This window comes from Centruroides vittatus, unplaced genomic scaffold (assembly GCF_030686945.1).
Source record: "Centruroides vittatus isolate TY-2023 unplaced genomic scaffold, ASM3068694v2 contig_3060, whole genome shotgun sequence".
In the NCBI taxonomy this organism is placed as follows: domain Eukaryota; kingdom Metazoa; phylum Arthropoda; class Arachnida; order Scorpiones; family Buthidae; genus Centruroides; species Centruroides vittatus.
In genome coordinates this window covers 22,799-45,772 of record NW_027121964.1, presented here as the reverse complement: position 1 = coordinate 45,772, position 22,974 = coordinate 22,799, and the positions used below count along the sequence as shown (strand labels likewise).

The window sequence follows — 22,974 nt, the reverse complement described above, 5'->3', positions numbered from 1 at the left end:
TTCAATTAAGCAAATGAAATAAAGTACGCAAGAAAATTTTTTTCTTATATTTGTATTTTGTATATATATAGTAACGTTTTAAAAAAATATTTTTGTATATTTGAAAAATTAATTTGAATTTGTAATTTGATATTCCAAAAAAGAATTTTAATTAAGAATGTTAGTGAACCTGATGTAGGTCTATATATCAGACCAAAAATGTTTGTTTCTATATTTATATATTTGCTGGAAAGAGAAAAGTTTCTCGTGTACTTTATTTCATACAGTTCCAGTTTTAGTGTTCATTTTGTTTTAAGCAATTGATTTATGTTTATTTGAAGATGTTAATAGTAACAGTAAGTTATTAATCACTATCAATATTTATTATTTACTATTATTATTTCTATTTTAATCAATTTTTCAGAGAACTAAGTTAAAGTTCTAACGTAAACTTTGTTAGAACTTTAACAGTATCTTAAACAACAACCGAAGTTGTAAGAGGAAATTCTCCTATTTTACCGATCTAGGGACTCCCCCTTTTCCAAATTTTAATATCAACTTAAAACAATTTAAATAAACAAATTAGAATAAAATGTTTTATTATCCAAATCTCACAACATGCCAAGGAAAAGAGGAAGAAGCAATTAAGTAATTAAACTAATTTATAAAGGATTAAAAACATAAAAATGGGAAACATCGTATTCCCCCTCTTTCGGACTTCTACAATGTTTAAACATTAAATGAAGAACTTAGTCAAAGCAATCAATGAATAATGATGAGAACTGTCACAAAACAAAGATGAGTCACATCAACTCGACGATGACTCTACAAAAGTTCGATGTCATTACCAAATAAAATAAAACAATCATCTCAGCTACAATGACACCACCACCAATAAATCATCACCCGATGACGACACTGCAATAAATCATCACCGGATGACAAACCTTCTCATGCTAAAAGTATTTAAAAGGAGAGCTCCAGCCCAACCAGAAAAACACTCAGGACAACAGATAAGAGAGTTGACCAGAGGCGATCAGACAGAACCAGGACAGAGGAAAACCAGAGGGACAGAAAAAGAAAGACATACAGAAAGACAGAGAGAGAGAGAGAGAGAGAGTGAAACAGGACCAAGAGACTGACAGAGTGTCTGAACAGATGAGAGAAGACATCTTGTTTACCTGGTATGTTGTGAGTCGCGTACTTCGAATACCCCCCGTTAGGTACCCAACTCGTTGTATAGATAAAGATAGGCAAATTTCCAAAAATCGGATTCAATAACTTTGTTCCGAACTTTCATTTTTTTTTTGCTAATAAATTCCCTTTTAATTGATTATATCTGACTCTGTATTCTTCCTCCTGAGAGGCTCATTCCTGGACTTCGGAGTGACTCTTACCCTCGCGCCTTAATCATTTATTTCATCTCAATCGGCAGTGTGTTCGGTAAAACACACCTGGTGGCAGGACCCTACCCAAAACGTGCACAATAAAACATGTTAACATCTCCGAACCCCACACCTGTTTGAAAAACTGTCACACAAATTAACATTACAAACATACTATTTTAGTATTACTGCATATCTTTTTATAAAAAACTAAATAAACTACGGACTCCCAAAGTTGTGACTCTCAGCCAATGAGCAAAGGCTACAGCATCTTTCAAAATGGATATTCAAAAACATGAATGTATTAAAATAGTTATTCTATTTTGGAATCATTTGAACTTAGGACAGTTCTGAAGTGTTCAAATGTTCAGTTATTTAGTGTATCTATTTAATTCAGTTCTTGTATTTATTTTTGTGATTTTCATTAGTTTTGAAGTTGTTAATTGTATACTATGTCCTTATAAAGAAATGAAAGTGTTTGAACTTTGTTGTCATTGTTCACTTGACAACAAAGTTCAAACACTTCCATTTCTTTATATATATATATATATATATATAAAATATATTTAAGGTTTTAAAAACAAATAGATCATATTTAATATCAGTAATGCTTATGTACAGCAGTAAATTATTATTATTAATTGCAAGTGAATAATAATCATCAATGGCAATTAAAATCATTATTAATCTGTAAAGAATAATTTATTTAGTGCAATCTGTTAAATTCTGATAATACATTGCCACAATTTTACTTGCTAATAAAGGTACAATGTGTAAAGATTTAACTGTTAATTAAAATGTTTATTATTTCAAACAAATATGAATGATAGGGTAAAAATTCAATAAATTAAAAAGCCGGAAAACATGCCATAATTATTATTTAACCTAGTTTGACATTTATTCTAAATGTACAGTTCTCACGTAGAAAAAGATATATAAACTGACATGAAAAACTTAAATAATCAAATATTAGTAACATATCTGTATAAATGTATATAAATGTATTAGGTTCAAAGATCAAAAATACTCAATGAATGGAAAAACAACCAGAGTGAATTGTAGCTTTACAAAAACAGTCACAACTAGAAATTTCACATCATGGATGCTTATAAGCATTCACAACATGTTTTAGCATTTTGAAAAATGCCAATTGTTAAAAAAATAAATGCAATGCATTCCAGCATTGTCAACATACTACAATGTGTAGTTGGCATTTTTTTCGCACATGCATACAGCAATATGCCATCTTAACCTCATTAAGGAAGTAAGCAGGGTTTACTTCCTATGAGAGACTGCATCAATAATAAGTGCAAATGTCATTCAACAGATAGAAACTGTAATTTTATTGTTGTTCTAAGAGTTCCAGCAGAAATACTTGATCTTGGACATTATTCTTAATTATTACACACATGTAATCAAATTGTCTGAACTCTCTATTTGCTACTGTAGCATAAACAGGAAACTACTACGACACATTGCGGTATGCTGATGCTGCTGGAACACAATGTGATCACATGTTTTTAGATTAAAGCCAAATAATGGCTGAATTATATCAGGATCTGTTAATGCTACTATTAATGTTTAAACATGAAATAATTTGGCCTAATTTAGTATGTGGGAGTTAAGGGTTAGCGTTCCACTTCTTCCAGAACTTTCTAAATTAATTATTAAATATTAGTTTAATTATTATATAATCATTAAATTTATCAAGAAATGGGGCCTAACACCTACCTCTTGACCAAATTACTTAACATTTAATCATTAATAGCACTAATTAATATAGCCTGATATAATCTGGCAATCATATGGCTTTAATCTAAAAGTCAGGTTTATAAGATATTTATATTTGCACACATTATTGGGTTAATTTCAGGTTGTTAAAACAACCTGAATTAACCCAATAATTCAGAAGTTTGTATGGCTTCGAATAATCTGTGTACTTTCCAAAAAATTAACATAAAGTCAAGCGTGCGGTTTATTTGCAACAAATTTAATGATGCAACCCACAAGTCCAGGGTGCTTCCAATTACTAAGCATTTTGCTTATTTTACTAGTGATATATTTTACTTATTAACTGGATCTCTTTACTTAATGTAATGACCATCTGCAGTTGATAGAAGCAATAGAATTAAATGTTTCTGTGTGACTAATTTTGTGAAAATAGATTTAAAAAAAATCCAGTAACAAATTGCTTAACTTTCATGACAACATTTTTTGGCACCATCTGTTACCATATTTTTAACTATTGTAAAATGGCAAAAAGCTTAATTTTGAGGGTAGAGATGGGTTTTATAAAAAGTCTTAAATGCTAATAACAAGTAAAACCATCTTTAAGTCTGACCTACTGGAGATACATAGGACCTCCTTTATCTCCCACCCCCTTGACCTTTAATCACCAAAATTTAATAGAATCAATCCTCCTGATAAACAAACCTCCCTGCAAAATTTCAGAAATTTCTGACAAAAACACAAGTTATTCAGCTTCAAAGGTGAATGAAATTGTGCCCCCCACACAACATGAACAAACATCTTTACATTCAGAAAAAACCCCAAAATTGTTTGCATTTCTCAACATTTCAAGGTGTCCTAAGTCCAAAAATGTAAAAATCTTGGGGGGTAATTTTTTGACTGATTGCCATACTTTCTCTCTGTTATATATAATAGCCAAGAAAGTAATAAAGTACATTAAATATAGAACTGAGATGAACAATAAATAATATTTATGTCTATGTTATCTCTTTGTTTAAGCTATAAGTCTATTAGCAGTTTTATACCTTCAATTTGAATTAAACAACAAAAATAACTCTTACTCTAATTTAATTAGTAAGTTAATTCATTATAAAATACATTATTACAAATTGCAGATAATGTATCTTTATCTTTAAATATAATGTAGACTTTTAAACTGGGTGCTGCCACATTGAATGCTGGAAAACAGCAAGCGGTTACAATTGTGTTACAACCGTAAATTAGTAAAATTTTTTAAATATATAACAGTTTAAATTGGTCAAGTTTCTTCCTTTATTTTAAACCATTAACTTCAAAATGGGTGTGTGGATTACTCGAGAGCATGTATTATTCAAATAAATATGGTGTTTTTTTTACTTTAATTTAAACTTTAGATTTAAGCAATTTCTAATTTCTTATTCATTAATGATATAACAAAATGCTCAACCACAAAGTTGTAAAACAACATTCAAAATATATAAACTGAAGTTTATCTATCTTTTATGCATGTTTAGTCTAACAAATAATTCCAACAGATCTAATCTGGAAATAAAACCTGTCTATTTTTAAACTTGCAAAGATACAATTCATGCTATTACAAAATTTATTACAAGTATTTCAAAACTTGAAATTGTTGCAAACATTTTAACAAACTTTTTTATTCAACACTGAAATAAATACGTGTGTGAGAATCCGAACTTTAACAAAAGAAAGAAGAAAAAAAAAAAATTATTTTAATCGACGACGACGCCATATATGCTTCACAATTGTTGTCCTCAGCTACCCGAGAAAATCTCCACTTACACTTTCCTGACAATGAAAGCGACGCATTCCCATGATCTGTTGACCTCTTAGCCAGGTGATAACAGACTGGGATCAACGTTGTCGGCCAGAAAATGAGTCGTCGCCCCATCCTACAGTTGCTGTGATCTCTGGCTCCGTAACCCTTCATGTGCATTCTGTGCCTCCCTTTGGAGTAACTTTGTCATCCATTGAACTGATTAAGTGCCCTTTTGATTTACGTTGTCGCCGAATCGAAATACTTGATTGCCTAACTGGACTAACTTTGTCTTACAAGCAAATCAACCAAACTTCAAGTATTTATCGCCAAGCGAATCTTATGTAAACTCTCTCTCTCTCTCTCAAGTACCATAAAATTAGGCCTATCAAACCCTATATTGGCTATTGCCTTCACTATTGAGGATTTATGTATTGTAATATAATGAGTTTTTCGTCCTTTACCAATAAACATTGTTTCGTTAACGTGGTCTCTGCGTGAGTCACTTCCGCTGTGCTGTTCTCACTCCATCTCGAATCCATTCACATGACACACTTTCAAATCAAATTGCCATTGCAGATTCTGAATCAATCAAGACCTGGTGGTGTCATTCCTGAAGAGGCATTAAAGAGGTGCCGACCCTCTGGTCACACATGTATTCTTAACACATTTTAATCAAAATGTGTTAAGAATTAGTCATAGAGGTTAACATAATTTTAAATTAATATGACAGATAATAAAACAATCATAAATTTCCATCAAATAAATTTTAATTATGAATGTTTTTAACCATTTTGAATGGCCATCTTCAGATACAAATAGAATAGACCACATACAAATAGAATAAATATTAAAAGAATGAGTAAAAATACAACACAGTTCAAAATATAGAGCAGAAACAAAAATGGAGTATTAACATAAATACGAAATATAAAACCCTTGTAAAATATTGTATATTTATATACAATATTTTACAAGATTTTAAATTTTATTGTAAGGTAGGATATTTATTAATCTCTTGTTGTAAACATTACTTATTATTGTTTTAAAGCAATAAATGTAATATAGATTATCAAATGTCAGAATAACAATTGTAAAATTGACTAAAGAGGGACTAAAAAATCTGAAATGCATTTCAATTTCAATAAAGGAGTAAGAGTTGTCTTCTGTGTCTAACCATTGTAACAAATGTAGTAAAAACAATTGAATAGAATAGCCAATCACCAAAAACAATAATTGTTTCTGAATATTACAGAAACATTAGAAATAAACTTGAAAGGGTTAAAAAAGGGTCAGTATATCTATTCAGATTAAGTACTTTTCTGGATTTTCAATCCATCGTCACATCGACAATATTTGATGTTCTAACAATTCTAATTCAACTGTCCATACGTAAACCAACTGACATTAAAAATTAAAACATTTTGTAATAATGTTCCACTAAACATGGGTTCAGAAACAAATGGGTTAAGACAATCTTCTTATGTATTTTTCTTGATGCCTGGCTGAAATTAATCACTTTGACATGGTTTGTGTTCCTAGCCTCTTGGTGTCTTGGACATTTGTGAGAGTACTGTTGTAAAGTTTCATATTTTTGGCTATCAGTTCTGCAATTTTAAAAGTGCTTCAAGACTATGCTATGTCAGCTATGGTAACATTTTACCATTCTAACAGCTGAATCAGGACAATTGACTGCCACAGATTTATCGCCAGTTAAATGACCATTACAGACTAACTACCAGAACAACTGACAATCATGAAAACTGACTTCTAGTAACCGACAAAAAATTTTCAGTTGCAGGTTTAGTGTTTTTCACTCTTCCAATGTTTACAGAATGCTGGAATTTATTCAGTTAGTTACTGAATAATTTCCAATGTGTGATTCCATAATTTCTATGAAAATTATAAATGACTAATAAAGCAATTTATTTGAAAGAGATTTAAAAATGACATGTAAAAAATAATTTAAAAAATAGTTTCATTTATTCCATGACAAAATTTTGTGCTATCCATGCAAATATTCAATAATATTAGTATAGTCACGGTACTGAACAAAGTGGCAAAACTAACAGTGGCTCATTGTTGGCTTATATTCATGAATAGCCAACATAATTAAGGGTAATAAACATGCTTTACTTGAGTTTCCAACATATTCAAGTGTAACGAACATTTTCACCAAAGATCCCTATTCAAATTTTCTAAAAACTTACTTATTTTTGTCAGTCAGGAATAAAGAAATAACAATACTTAATTTTCAAATACTAATCAGAATAAAAAGTTGCCAGTAAATTTGAAAATTAGTTAAGTTTTGTATTTTACTTGTCTTTGTGTCAACATTAATCCATATAGCAAACCAAGCATTATAAAACCTTGCTGATTTTCCAAAGATAATTAACAAACTATGACTAGAAACTTTTGGTGGTCAGTTGTCCTTGGAGTTCAGTTATTGGCAATCAGTTGTTTCAGTGGTCAGTCAAGGGTGTTCATTAGTCATGTACTGCTAGCAGCTGTTTTCTTGTCTCCCTCTAATAAATGCAAAGAATAAAATAAATTCTTTCTGATTTACCAGTGTGCTTACTGGTAATATGCCACTTCAGCTTGTTGGATACTATAGCCTGATTGTTGAGTGTTTCCCCAAAAACTATACACATAAAGTGAAGGTTATCCTAATCAGTGTTCCACAAAAATCCATATGATAAATAACTGTCCAAATTGTCATTTTCTTTAAAAAAGAAATCAGACTTCCTTTGTCAGCTTTTGAACTTGATAGGTCAGGAGAAACTTCAATGTCAAAGTTAAAATGTCAGTTGGAAGCCAACAGTTCATGTTCACTGTGCTGGAGTTTGGTTCATCACAATAAACTTATCCATTTTGTTACAGATTGTCACAAATCTGCGGGAACAAGTCCGTTAATCTGGTCAAGAACAACATATAACATCTACTTATAAAATTTTTGTATAGAATAAGCAACTAGAACGCTAAGTGTAAAGGCATTATAGCACTAATCAATCACATAATGTATCAATAAGTCGCAAAGAAATACAGTAAATTGCTAATTATATTTCTGCGAAATTATAAAACAAGTGCTCATCCACTTCTATATCCCCAGCTGAAACATTAGTAATCTTATAGAAGGGTACAGAACTTCTAGGTAATTATCTTGAATCTAGCTGCTATTTATCAGAAACTAAAAGATGCAACTTTCTTTTTAAAATAATTTTAAAAACAGAAGAAACACCAAAACAAAATTGAAATACAAAACGTTGTTATTCATTGGTACACACTGACACAAATAAGAGTGGAGACGACAATTTCTGATAAAGCTGTTAGAACAGTTACACAAATTTATGGTTTATTGCAGCACCTTAACATTATGAATTCCTACAATGCCTAGCAGTGTTAAGTAATTCATTGCAATAATATAAATTATTGAAAAAAATCATTTCAATATAACTGCAATAAAAATAAACCGGGAAATGTTATATAATTATTAATAATAAATTATTTTTAAATTATATTTACATTATAAGATAATATAAATCTTAAATTTATCATGTGGATTAGAGTTAAACCATAAGTTAAAATATCTATAATCTACAAGATTAAACAGAGCTGAATAATTGCTTTCATCCATATTTAAACCAACATCCAATCCAAAGCAATATTATAACTTTCATAATAATATATAAAAAATGTTTTATGAAATAAATATATTTTATTCTCTTAATTCTATTACAGACCTGCACCATATGATGGGAGATAAGGAGCAAGTAACCTTGCTCTCTTCTTTTCATAACCTTTTTGTGTTATGTCCCCTAAAAAAAATATAAACAGATATATAAACTTTCAAGAAAAATATAAGATATCACAATATATTTCATAGCATTAAAATTATATAAAATTAAATACAAACTGAAAATAGTATAAAAAAAAAACATCTTAAAAATATTGATATTTAAGAAGTATTAATCCAAAAGTTTACTACAAATTTAAAACAAATTCATTGATATCATTAAACAATATCGATACTTAGCATAAAACAGATTATAGTACATGAATTAAATTTATGAGATTAATTCTAATACATTAAAATATTGATAAATGAATTCTTTTATCAGATTTAGGCAGTACCTGTGGTTGGATAAGGAACTTTTATCTTAAAAAGTTGCAGGAAAAAAACAGTGATTATTCATAACTGAAGTATTTTATTCATTAAATATATTTTATAGTTCTATTTTTAATTTTCTTGTTACTAATACCTCATCTTATTTCAATCTATTAATTTTCTGTTTCCTTTTATCCTCTCATCATCCATTCATTAGTATTTGTTAATGAAGCATAAATTGACTGAAGGTAACAGGATGAAACAATTGTACTGAGAGAGAATTTAGGTTTAGAAGATGTAGTGCTGATAGTTGTCAATAACACAACAACAAAGTCATTGTCCATTTCATGTGCTAATTTTTATTTGTAATTAACGTTTATATAAAATAATAATTTTACTATAAGTACAATTTTAAAATTCTATCATAAAATAATAATTTTAACTCTAAATAATATAAAAGTTAAAAATGAATCCTGATATTAAAAAATTCTACTTTTATTTGCTATTTTGAATGGCCTACGGCCACACGGAAGACTGAAACAATGATGGCAAGATGCTATCGACGCAGACCTAAAGGCTCTGCACCTGAATCCAGACGATGCCCTGGATCGAACAAAGTGGTGTTCGAAGATCCGAATAGCGGACCCTACATCTGTGGGACAACGCTAAAAAGAAGAAGAATTTGCTATTTTAACAGCAATGCATTGCTTAACCATTGAAGTGTTCAGATAAAACCAAGAGCCTACCACTGAACACTGCTGGTAGACTCTCAAAACAGATGTTTGTAACTCTTGACTGGGACATAGTAGTACATTCCTGGAAGGTCATGATTGTTCCTTACATCATTCTAATATAGTGAAATTGAAAAAAATAAGAGGGAATACATTGTGTAATTTTCAAAAAGTTATGAGTGTGCATGTATCTGTTTGTTCTTATCACACTTTTTAGTGGAAATACAAATCAGCATTGGTAAATAGTGGGAGTCTTCTAGGAGTTTGTGAACTACAAAATATTATTTGAGGTTCAAGTAGTGAACCTTAATAATTATCTGAAAATGTTTCTTTTCAGATAATATGCTTTCTGATTAATCTGGATAATGTAAAATTATAATTAACAAATGTTCAGTGCATTCTACATTAATAAAGCATCATGTTTAATAATAATAATTTTTTTTATCAAGCAGTATTCAAAATAAGCAGAACTAGACTATTACCACCACCAAACTATGAGCAGATCTGTTCATCTAAATTATCACTAATAATGGTAAGTAAAAGCCAATGATTTTTGAATAGATTAATTATGAGAAAGTCATTATAATTATAATTTTATCAAAAAATTTTTCCTTCAGTTTTAAATTTTAAAAATTTAATTTTTTTTTTTTAAAGACAACAGTTAAATGCTGGATATATCGTATTCAATCACCCTACTCAATAGTCTAATCTCCAGCAAAATACACAAACATTTTCATCCACATTCCATTGGACATCATCAGGCTGTAGAATTGGAAAATGGAGCCATTGCAATGACATGTTGCATTCAAATTTTCAAACATCACAGCTCCATTTTCCAATTCTACAGCCTAATGATGTCCAATGGAATATGGATGAATATGTCTGTGTAAGTAAAGGATTTTTTGCTGGAGTTTAGGCTATTGAGTATTATGATTGATTTTCATTTTAAGAATCAGAAAATTATGACAATCCAAGTGATTTCAGATTAATTTTATTCATACCTTCTTAATTAACATCTAATAAAGTAATTGATTGTAAAGTTGATTAAAAGAAATTTTGAAGTTTTAAATTTGTTTTATATATATGTAAAAATTAATTATCCAATCAATGTTAACATAACATTCTGTATTTTGATGCTACAGTAGAGCATCGTTTATCTGAAAACTGGTCAACCGAAAGCTTTCCAGTCAGACTGTGTCGTGCTGAATCAAACGTTTTTGATACTAGATTAACTTCTAAAGTATAATTTTTTTGTTTTTATATTTTTCAATATATTTTGTACAAAATAAAGAAATAATTTTTAACGATACAATAGCCTCGATTATTATTATAAAAATTTTCGTTAGGCTTAAAATCGACGAAAATTCAACGCAAAGCGACACGCAACGGAGAAAAATTTCAACATTGGATAGGTTAATATATTTTTTCATACATGATCGGTTATCCGAACAACCCCAGTCCCAAATTGATTCGGATAAACGATGCTCTACTGTAATTTTAAGAGTCTAGTGGAAAATTCTTATTAAAAATTTAATATGAATTTTCTTCTAAAAGTTCAAAATACTATAAAAACAAATTTATAATAACTAAAGGTAGGATATTGCTCTAAATGCCTATTTTGTTCCTTTGATTCAATTTTAGGATCATTTGTATTAAAATGTATATCAGAGGATGCTGACTGATATATCAAAAAGTAACAGTACCTAAAAATGCCTATTTTGTTCATTAGTGCCTAAAGTTTGCATATTTTACCATATTTTTTTAAAAATCACTTACTTTCTCTTAAATTTGCTGTTGTGATTGGCTAGAAAAAAACTAGTTAACTAACATTTTAAAAACAATACAAATAGACAGTATCTATTTTGTATCTATTTTCCAACAAAGTTTTATGCATTTCATATTGTAAATATATTTAGCAATAAATATTTTTAAGATGACTTGCCTATGTACGTACATGAATGATACAGCTGCCTCTTAAATTTGAATTCAATGTCCAATCCAGATTATCTTTAAAGAATGGCAGTTTTCAGTTATCCTTTATTTACTTATATGTTTTAGTAAATGAAAAATTCATTTGCAATTGGGGATACAAAAGTTGCAATGTCTTGCTGCTCGGTTTGTTCAAAATAATTTTAGATGTATTCCAAATAATTTCCTTTACTCTTCAGTTCAGATTGATGCTGGTAACCTCTATGAAACTAAGATTAATTTCTCCATAGCTCCTGATTTGATTAATATTGAAACTTTTTATAAGCTTATTTTCGGTAAAAGTGCCTATAATTTACATATTTTGAACTTTTAAGTGTCTATTTTGCATGCATATTTATATAATTTTAGTGCTAAAATATCTTAGCCTTAATAATAATGAAATAGTTCCACAACTGATGAAGTAACGACTCATAACAGACCTTTTCTTACAGGCTACTGTTGGAGCGAAAGTTTGTAGTTTACTGTTGGAGTTGGATCCAGTGTGACATTGCCCTTTACATGTTTTTTACAATATTTGTAATTTTTTATCATTATCTAAATTCTTACAGCAGTTTCAACAGAGGTCAACTACAAGGCAAATAAAACTCCGCCCCAGTAATAGTCTACAAGAAAGAGTTTGTTGCAACCCATTTCTTTATCACTTATGGAACTGTTCCATCATTATGAACTTTATTTATAGTTTATTGATATTTTAGAATTCAAAAGTGATAAAGCTTTTTGCACTTTGCTCTATTGTAAAATACTTGTATTTTACAATATTTTTAAATTTTTAGTATTTAATTTAATCTATCTATACCATATAGATGTTTCATTCCAGTTAACTCAAGTACCACAATTATGCCTCCATTAAGAGGAATCAAATTCCAATGAGAACTGTATCCATAAAATATAAAGACATTTAACTAAGAAGCAATAAAGTTTTAGATAATTAATGATAATGAAATATGTTTATATATTGTGCATTTTTAATGAGATGTGACATTAAGATATAATTATGCCATGTGTTCAATTTTATTTATTATATTAGACCAATTCATATTCTTTCAAGATATAAAAATTAATATTTCTAACAATATAATTATTTTATAATATCAATTATTAACAATGTTCTACTGACAAATGTTATGGCTTTAATATACAGGGTGTTCGGAAATTCCCGTTACAAACTTCTAGGACTTGTAGAGAGAAGCGAGTACAGTACATAATATTTTGATTAGGAACCAATGTCTGGAAACGTACAGTTTAATTCAGATGTTTAACTCTTCCACTTCTGCTGTGGGAAAGAGAAAAGTCTCAGAGTGCACCAGAACATGCTTCGTAGGTACAATGTCTGTAAGAATGTTGGTGGTCGCCACATCGAGCCGCTGTTGTAATGCATCAGTACTGTTCTGTACATATAGTATGCTGAGTTCTTTTTTGTTTTGGAATAATGTAAACATGTAAAGTTTAAGTGTTAATAAAAACAAATGTGCTTAAGTGATAAATGGATGTTTTGTTATGCCTCCTTTCGAATAGTTACCTAATAATTGCACTGCATCATGGCTAATTCAAATTCCTCAAGCAGAAGTGGAAGAGTTAAACATCTGAATTGAAACCGCCGTAGAATGGAAATGGTACGTTTCTGGACATGGGTTCCTAATCAAAATATTATGTATTCACTCCCCTCTACAAGTCCTAGAAGTTTGTAACGGGAATTTCCGAACACCCTGTATATCTATTGGGTTTGGATGTTTATATTCATTCTGGGTATACTATAGATTACTCCCTATGGAATTTCGTGTGTTTGGGTATATATCTGAACTCAGGGGACCGAGAAGAGTTCAACGATACTCTACTTTTGGACCGGAGATGAAAAATAAAAAGTTATCATACTTTTTTCGGCGATCGCGCGATGATAGGAAGTCGCGTCGCTCTCCACTAAGTCGGCCTCGCTATCGCAATCGGGAGTCCCGTCGCTTGCCGTTAAAATTGCCTTTAGTAGACGTTTCCCCCTTTTTTTACTTTGTTCAAGAACTACCGTGAATCGATCACTAGTTTAGCACATGGCGGCGTGTGGTGGTGTCCATACGAGAGGTCAGTCGGGCCGCCATGTTCGCTGCCATAAGTAACATTAACCGAAATGGCGATCGTGCGATGATCAGAAGTCACGTTGCTCTCTCTGCTCTCGTATCGCGTGTTTAACCCTCCGGGAGATGACCGTAGTCCAACGTCATGGTTTGCAGACTTTACCGCAAGATGGCAGTACTAGCAACTATGGTGCCGTCTTCAAGAGAGCATTAAAAAAGTATGGTAAGTGAAAAAGTATGATAACTTTTTTATTTTTCGTCTCCGGTCCAAAAATAGGGTACTGTTGAACTCGTCTCGGTCCCCTGAGTTCAAATATATAATCAAAGTCGTGAAATTCCATAGGGAGTAATCTATAGTACACCCGAATCATTTAAAAAATAACAAATTTTGAATTTAAATATTTAATTGAATTAATTGAAAATTTATTAATCATTACTCACTCCGCTTAACAGCAAAATCAGTAATATCATCATCATCATCCGTTATCAAATTAAATGCATTACTGTAGGTCTAGCTATTATAAGCTAAAACCATGCGAAATTTTTATACTACCAATGTCAAATAAATAACAAGCTATATTTCTATATTTTTAATAATAACCGCAAGAGATTAAATCATTGAAATCTATTAACTAGCATAAACAATTAATATATTGCAAATCTATCACATCATATCAATCAAATGTATTTAGTCTAAAAACAATTAAGTATACTATTATTATTTTCATACGGATAAATAATTATGTTTAGATGCCTTTTTTATTATTATTAATTTTTTAAATTTTCTTATCGTCGGTACCCGAAATAAAACTTTCTACTATGCTATTTATGGCAAAGCTGAAAACATTTCCTGATGTTTTAAAATTTTATAACTTATCATCTGTTGAATCCTGTTTAAATTTTTATTAACAATTTTAAATTAAGCATTTTATATTATTTTTTTTAAATATTTATTTTTAAAAACTACAGGCCTAACATTGTATTTTTTATATAGTTAAATAAAAAAGAATTTACTAAAATACTAGTTAAATTAATACTCTGGCTCACAAAATGAAAAAGATTATCAATGTACTGATGTTACATGGATGTCGTTGAAGCCATAAATACACATACACTGTAAATAATGGTTGCATTTTGATTGTATTGTATCATTTAAAAAGAATCTGATTGAATCAGTACTGCAATTATTAGATTTTATGTATAGAAGAAAATAAATTATAAATACGAATACAAAATTCAAAATAATATCTTATTGTTATAAATGATTTAACATAAAATGACAAAAAAGTACATAATTCTTTTCTACCATTTTCCAAACAAAAAATCTATTTAATAAAAAATTTTAAAATTGTTGTCATTAAATTAAATTACTTTTTCCAAGCACATAAGGATATTAATATAAATTTATAATCATTAATAATAATAATATATTATTATTCTGATGATTAATTTACATTAATCATCAGAATAATAATATATTATAAACGTGTACTACTTTATTATTTATTTAACAGATGCTTTCATAAATAATTTTAAATAGCACTGCAATAAAATTAAATTCTTTTAATGGACGACCTAACCAAATAAAATAGGAATTCAATATATAAACAGATAAAATATCAATTATAGAATATCTTTTTTTTTTCTCACAAAATCATTTCTTTTTTAGTGAATGTTGGCTTGATAGCATACAGTCTCTCTAGAAGTTGTGATAGATTGGATGACATTTATCCACTAGATTCAAAATATGAATTCTTTTGTCAACATTTGAAATTTATCATCATCTGGTTTCACTTTAAATTCTTCAAGCACTCTTTTGATTTCTAATTTCAATTGTTTTTAAGGGGCAGTTCTTCATTTTCGGGTTTACAAGGTTTCTAACTTCTTCTAAAGAGTCAGTATTGCTGTTAAAAAGTCTGTTATGAAATTTTTTTAGCTATTTACATTTCTGGTTTTGATCTTAATTGGAAAAAAAAAAAGATTGTATGTTTTTGCATCAATTCAGGGTTATGGAGAAATTTTATGAGAAAGACAACGGTCTTGTTTCAATTTTTAAGCATTTCTTCTTTCACTACAACAAAAATTCATTATGTATTCATTATTCACATTATCTAATTTTTTAAATAAAAATTTAATACTCAAAATTCCTTTAGACTGGAGTGATGGTACTAAAATTCTTTAACGAACCTTCTAAAATAAAACTCCAACAAGTCCTAGGTTTTGGAATTAAAACCTTTTCTAAAAGCATTCCAGTTCTAAAATTGTTGACCTGATAAAGATCCAGAGGAAGGATCAAAAATGTTAGTCTGTATATGAGTGAGGACTTACTGCAGTTTTATTTTAGAAAAGATCTTTAAAGAATTTTAAAAATTTAATAGTACCTTCAGCAGTTAATAACATCAAATCATCTCTGCTTAATTTTCTACTGCAATTCTAATGTTGATAATAATATTTCAATACTTTTCAAGTAATCTTTATTCCATATAACATGTATGTTTAATTCAATCAGAGCTTTTTTAATTGGACCTCCTATTCTCACAAATCTAAACCTTACAACTCCATACTATTCCATCTGGTCTTACAATACAAAATCAGTTTTAATTCTTTATTTTCTTGTTCTATCAAATGTCTGTAGTATATCATTCTTTATGGAGAATTTTTTGTACTCACGTTCTCTAATTTTGATCGTAATTGAACATCAACAATCTTTATAGTTTCAACATCAGATTCACTGTCTTCATTATAAGGTAATTGTGTCTGTATTTTCAACGTTTTATTATGCAATGATGGCTCATTAGGAACATTATTCTTTTAACATAAAGTACTTTCAAGACTGCTAAATGCAATTCATGATTATTCCAAGGAAAGTTGTCTAAATTTTTGCATAGCAGAAGCTCCATCACTCATTACAGCAGTTATGTCATGTTTCAATGAAATATTAAAAGTTAGTTTAGCATCAGTTAACTCAAACTGTCTCAGATGTACAGCTTTCATGGCAACACTAATCCAAGATTAATAGACTCCAATGTTAATCCGTCTCTGTAATTCAAACAAACACTCTGGTAGACGTATCTCACAGCAATTTTGCTGTGAGATCTACCAAAGTGTTTGTTTAGATTACAGAGACAGATTAACATTGGAATCTACCGTACAGCAAGCTGATTATACATTAATAGATCCAATAAAAATGCTGAACTTATCCATTTTTTAATTTAAATTCATTTACTTTTATCACTTCTTTTTTTTCCATTTATAATAATTACACTTTCTGGAACCTTTTACCGGTGTTAGACGCAAAACGAAAAAATTTCCGTTAACGTTTTCGAACTTTGTAGTTCTTCTTCAGACGGTAAAAAACGAGGAACGCAGATCGAATAAAAGAATGAGTTATTTTTAAACCGAAATCGAATGCTTCACGATGCAGCTGGTCAGACATGCGCATATGGTGCAAGCAGATGGCGATTAAAGGTCCGTGTCGATGAGGGTCTGCCAGGCGGTGGACAAATTGAGTTCCTCTTTATAATTAATGCAGGTGGCGGTGCGGCTGTGTTTGTAAATGGAGATAGCCTCCAACCACCTCAGATGTTCAGGGTGAGGCGATGCAATGATAAGCCTGGCTTGGTTGAGGGCCGCTTCGATGTCCGGATCGGTAGCGTAAGTTGAGAGTGCCGTAGAATTTCTCTCATGCAGAATATCAGCATTGTGCTCACGTAATCTGATCCCCAAAGATCTCTTGGTTGAGCCAATGTAAACAAGGTTTCTGTCAAACCTGTGATCCTTAAGAGGAATGGAATAAACGCCCGGAAGCCTGTTGGGGTCGGGGGGATCCTTCCCGTTACGGAGTATGTCCAAGATGGTGGGACGTCTTCTGTATGCGATCTTAATACGGCGCTTGCAGGTAATCTTCTTATATAACGTCGCCACATACGGATTATACGTGACGGGGATCCGTGACTCATCTTCAGGTTGATTGGCAAGACGGGATCGGATGTCGGAGATACGTGCTGTGCGACGGTGATGATTAACCAATCTGTTAACGAGCTTGTGGTATCCGTGGATGGTTGCTACGCGTCTGACATGCTCCAATTCGGTGGCCAGTGCTGCTGGAGTGGACGAATGCGAAAACGCCCTCTTAATTAAGGTGTTGAAAGCGGCGGACTTGTATTGGAATGGGTCACATGACCCAACAGGGATGTAGAGAGAGGGCATACCAGGTTTACGGTAGACCGAAGTGTGTATATATGGGCCTTCAATGCTGATGTTTAGATCTAAGAAATGGACCCCAGTGCTGTTAGCTTGTTCTAATTCCACAGTCAAGCCATAAGGGTTGTCATTAACCGCTTCCACGAATGCCGACACATCAGGTATATTTCTCCATAATATGATGATGTCGTCGATATACCTTTTGTATAACATGATGTCAGGAAGATAGTGCGGCAGGACCTTATGTTCCAATTGTCTGATGACCATCTCGCACAAGTCTCCAGCTACCGGGCTCCCCATAGGGACCCCTCTTTTCTGTGCGTAAACAGCTCCATTGAACATGAAGAACGAGTCATAGCACAGCATATGGGCCATCTCCAGTACTTGTTTGTGCAAAGTGCGGTCTCCAACAATACCGAGGAGGAGGTCCCTAAGAGCGCAAAACGCTGGGGGGAGCTCCAGTGATGAATACAAAGATTTAAAATCCAAAACGGTGATGAATATTGGAGGAGAGGGAAGATCCTTAAGGATAGAAATGAGGTCCACAGAGTTAGCGATGTTGAACGAGTAGCCCTCCATTAGGGGGGCTATCAATGAGTGTGCGGCCCTTTCGAGTTTACGAGTAGGGGCTCTAGCTTTATCCACCACCGGTCGTAATTGCCGACCTTGTTTGTGTGTCTTGGCAAATGCGAAGAGCCTCGGCGTATCGGGGGAGTCAACAACAATGTTGCCCAATGTTCCAGAAAGTGTTGTTACATCTCCGGTGTTCCTTGATGTATGTAGATTTTTATAATAATTCATCATTATCCATAATATTACATTACATTTGATGGAAGGCTAAATTTTCTAGATTATACTTTGCCTTATAAACTGACTTGTTATTTATTTAAATGAAAACCTTTCAACAGCAGCCAACTTTGAAACAATTTCCTGTAAAGTCAGTTGTGAAATGAATTTATCAACTGACTAATAAAACATTTCTTAAATTCAGCATTAAACCAGTTTGATTCATCATGTAATTTTTGATAACCATAAACAAAATATCTGTAAAGGCCTACAGTCACTAATCCTTTGCACAAAAGCTGTTTAGTACAAGATTACTAGTGGTATATTCTTTGTTTCTGCTAGTTTGAAATATTCCCAACATTTATCTGTAGTGATAAGATAACAATAATTATAATAATAAATGCAAATTACTTTTCATGTAACAATTGGATAGAGACTAAGTAAAATAAAATACAAGACTTGCAATGCTTAATTCTGTTTATCAAAGTAATGACACCAATAATAGAATGAATGCACATGCAACTAGCATTGCTGATGCTGTTTAAAGACACCACAGCAGTGTTGTCAGCCATTCTTCAGATATAAGGTCACTATAGCAGTAAGGCATGTTGTCAGTTCTTTAATAATTTTCTTAAAATTAAATTTCTTAAGAAATTTTCAAGAAGCACTACAAAATAATTATATCATCATGCTAGTCATCACTGCTGATGGAAACAAGTTAGTAGCATAAGTGTAGTGTTGCCACCTTTTCAAAATGGCTGGCCCAGACATTTTAAAATTAGGATGTTATACTTAGAAATAAAAAAAAATTGAGTTTATTCTATTGTGAGTAGAAAATAAATATTTTTTTTTATTAAAAGGTAAACATGTACATGATATAAATATTAAAGTAATACAATAGTCACATGTAGCAGCATATCCAAAAATAAATAACAACAGTCTGAAGTCGACACATTGTATCTGATACAATATATCAGGGGTGGCCAACTTTTGTGCACATAAGATCTACTTTTTATCGTAAAAATGTGTCGCGATTGACTTGTTGTCATAGGCATAGTCTAAGTGGGGAGGGGGAAGTGTGAAATACATACTATGTTTATACACTGTTTCAGTACGAAGTGCACTCACTGCTTATGAGTCGAGTCATAACTGCATGCATACAGTTGTGTTCGGTTACAAATATAATACATTAAGTCAAGACATCGCTAGCGATCGACCAAAACTGGCTTGGCAATCGACTTGTTGGTCACCCTTGCAATATATCATATAAATAGAGAAATTTGAAAACTAACATGAGTAATAGATACATATATTAATAAATTATATAAAATAATTAAGAAAAGTTACATAAAAATAAGTATATAAAAATTTTTTTATAAATTTATTTTGTTTCATCATAATTTCACAATTTCTACGAAAACTGAACAAATCAATAATTAATCCAGACCATGAATTTAAAAACTGGCCTGATGGCAACACTACATAAGTGATTTTTAAATGAAAAATGCTCCTAAAGGTGAAATTACCAGAAAGAATTTTCATGCAGGTGCAATATAATGGCAGGATGATATAACAAATTTTCCAGAACTGATTACGATCACTTCAGTTTTGACGACCGGACCTGCTTTTACATCTAATGTTCTGAAGGAATTTGGGAATGTATGAAGAGGAAACTGCAGAAAGAAGAATATGGAATGATGATAATACCAGGAGGAATGAGTGTACGTTGCAATCTCTTTATACATCAATAAACTGACCTTTTAAGGCACATTTACGATAGCCGTATCACAAATGGAAGTGAAATTTTTTGGAAATGTCTCAAATGTGTAAATGGATTGTGTCTGATAGGGTGTCAATAACTACAGACATGATATCCAAAAATTTTAAAGTAACATCAATTTCTAATTCAATGGGCTGAAGTAACGATAACACCATGTAACACAAATCTCTTCTGAACAGTAATTTATCATCATCATCAAAGGAATAGAGGCACTTCTTACACTTATGATTGGTATGTACTGTACATACAAATATTGGTAACAATAAATTGTTTTAAAGTTAATACATGTGTTTGAGTTATTCAGAGTACATGCCACCCCCCAATATTTGAGTAATACTTTTGGAAAGAAGTGTACACTATATATGTGTAAATACAGTCTTAAATATAAATTCAATTTACACACAGTATAATTCAAGAAGTCAAAAAAGTTTTACATTTAATTTTAATAAGTATTCTAATTTATTCTATTATCTTATTTTCAAGTTATATTAGTGAAAATAGTCAAATGACAGAAAAGATTTATCAAAGTAAAATTTATTGTGTTCCTGAATTACTACACTGTCTACTCTCATTAATTATTTATTACTGTGATGATAAAAAAATATCTGCAAAATTTGATAACACGAATTGATAAAATCAGGGTTTATTTATTAGTTAGCCGACAATTATACAATTACAGGCCAATAGCTTATATGTTGTATATTAAAAATAAAAGGAATATATTTAGTTTTAATGCATCATTAATATGTTATATTTAATAAAAAGAAATCTCTAAATGTTGGATTACTTTACTGTTTCTTGGCCAATTATTAATTGATACAAAACATTTTGGTTTAGAGATAGGCATCATCTAATTTTAGCCCCAAACGTTTTTTTTTTATCAATTGACCAAGATACAGTCTGAAATAATCCAGCATTTAGTGATTTGTTTAGTTTTAAAGTTCAGGCTTGATGTTTAATAAAAAGTTTGAAAGAAAAAATATGCTTAATTTAAAATTTTTTTACAATTAGAAAATACTGTAAACAAAATTCCATCAACAGAGATTTTATATCAGAAAACAAAAAACGTTGTCTGTCCTATCCAGTTTCTATAAAACCTAGTAACATAAACAGCAAGGAAAAATTTTTAAGGAATTAAGATTTTTTAATATACTGTAGATGTAATATAATCACTAAAATACTGTATATAACAGAGGTGGGCAAGCAAGAGTTCAGTGGGAGCCGAAATGTAGGTTTCTCAAAATGTATGGGAGCCGCAGTTCTGTACTGTCGTAGCGGATAGTGTGGTAAGGCAGGGAAGGATAGCACTTTCGGCAAGAGCCGCGTTTGCCCATGCCTGGTATATAACAAAACCTGTAGATCTCACTGCAAGCACTCACTCATATAAATGTCTTTTGTTGAATAGTAATCCACAAATATCTCCATTAACATGAGGAAAAAAGAAACAATCATGTTTTCTCAATTTTTTTTAAGAGAGTCATATCTGTATATTAAAAAGATTTAAATATTTTATTTCAAATTAACTTTTTTTGTTCTCGTTTCTGCTACTATATTTCATAGTTACTGAATGTGGCACCCACAGTTTCTGCCTTATAATTCAGAAGTTATTAATGGAATTATATTTTGAATATTTTTAAATCAACAGAATTCTTAAGTTTACTTTTCAAACTTTTAGTAACTCAATAAAAATTGTTAATTATTAAGTATGTAATTAGTTAGTAATTAAATTTATTTTATAATCAGTCTAATCATAATTTGTAGAAGAAATAATAAAACTTTTAGTTTTTTTTAAATTTATTAATTACTATAGTTTCTTTTATTATAATCAGGAACTTTATATAGTTATTCATTGTTTTATAATGTACACAACACATTACTAAATTGATTAAAAATTGAAATAAACATCTTCTCATTTCCTACTCTTCCCGAAACTGTCGTATTAAAGATTTGTAAATTTAATTCAGAGTTATTTATTTAGATAAGTTTAAAATCAAAAAATTATTTTTAAAATAGGAAAAAATATAGCTATTTTTAATAAAAATCCAATACACAAATCAATAACAGACTAACTAAATTTTGTTTTGAAGTCAAAATAATTTAAGAACTTAAGTGTTTAAACAGTTAATAATATAAATATATTAACAGAAAGTATTCATTCTTTCCTAGGACTGAGTTACTAATTACAGTCAAACCTGTTTTTATGCGGGGGATAGGGACCGCATTAAAAAAAACGCATAAAAAAAATCTCACGAAACTTCACGAATGGCTGTAAATAATAGTTTTCGCAACACAATTAAAAAATAATTTTTTTTTATGCGGTCAACAGGGACCGCATAAAAGAAGTCTCACATAGAAAATAACTCAAAACCGTACGAAATAGAATTTATTGACAACAGATGTCAGCACTTGACTGCATCGTCTGGTCTATCGTCTGTTTTACATATT

The 22,974-nt window shown here is 30.6% G+C and overlaps 2 protein-coding genes and 1 long non-coding RNA gene across 7 annotated transcripts in view; 1 reads left to right on the top strand and 2 right to left on the bottom strand.

Annotated features, from left to right (window-relative positions):
• The window catches only part of DIP2 (disco-interacting protein 2), a 98,853-nt gene extending 90,169 nt beyond the window's left edge, over nucleotides 1-8,684 (bottom strand). For all 5 annotated transcript variants that reach the window (XM_067267548.1, XM_067267551.1, XM_067267549.1 and 2 more), the window contains exon 1: nucleotides 8,610-8,684. The gene's annotated coding sequence lies outside the window, so the exon portion shown is untranslated. The remainder of the gene's footprint in view (nucleotides 1-8,609) is intronic.
• LOC136972903 (uncharacterized) lies at nucleotides 980-12,938 on the top strand. Its single transcript, XR_010880409.1, has 3 exons — nucleotides 980-1,163; nucleotides 10,158-10,237; nucleotides 12,836-12,938. It is a non-coding gene; the product is annotated as an uncharacterized lncRNA (long non-coding RNA).
• Nucleotides 12,939-17,222: 4,284 nt separating this feature from the next.
• Nucleotides 17,223-18,767, bottom strand: LOC136972906 (uncharacterized). Its single transcript, XM_067267569.1, has one exon. The coding sequence runs from the start codon at nucleotides 18,765-18,767 to the stop codon at nucleotides 17,223-17,225; it is 1,545 nt and encodes a 514-aa protein (XP_067123670.1).
• Nucleotides 18,768-22,974: the final 4,207 nt, after the last annotated feature.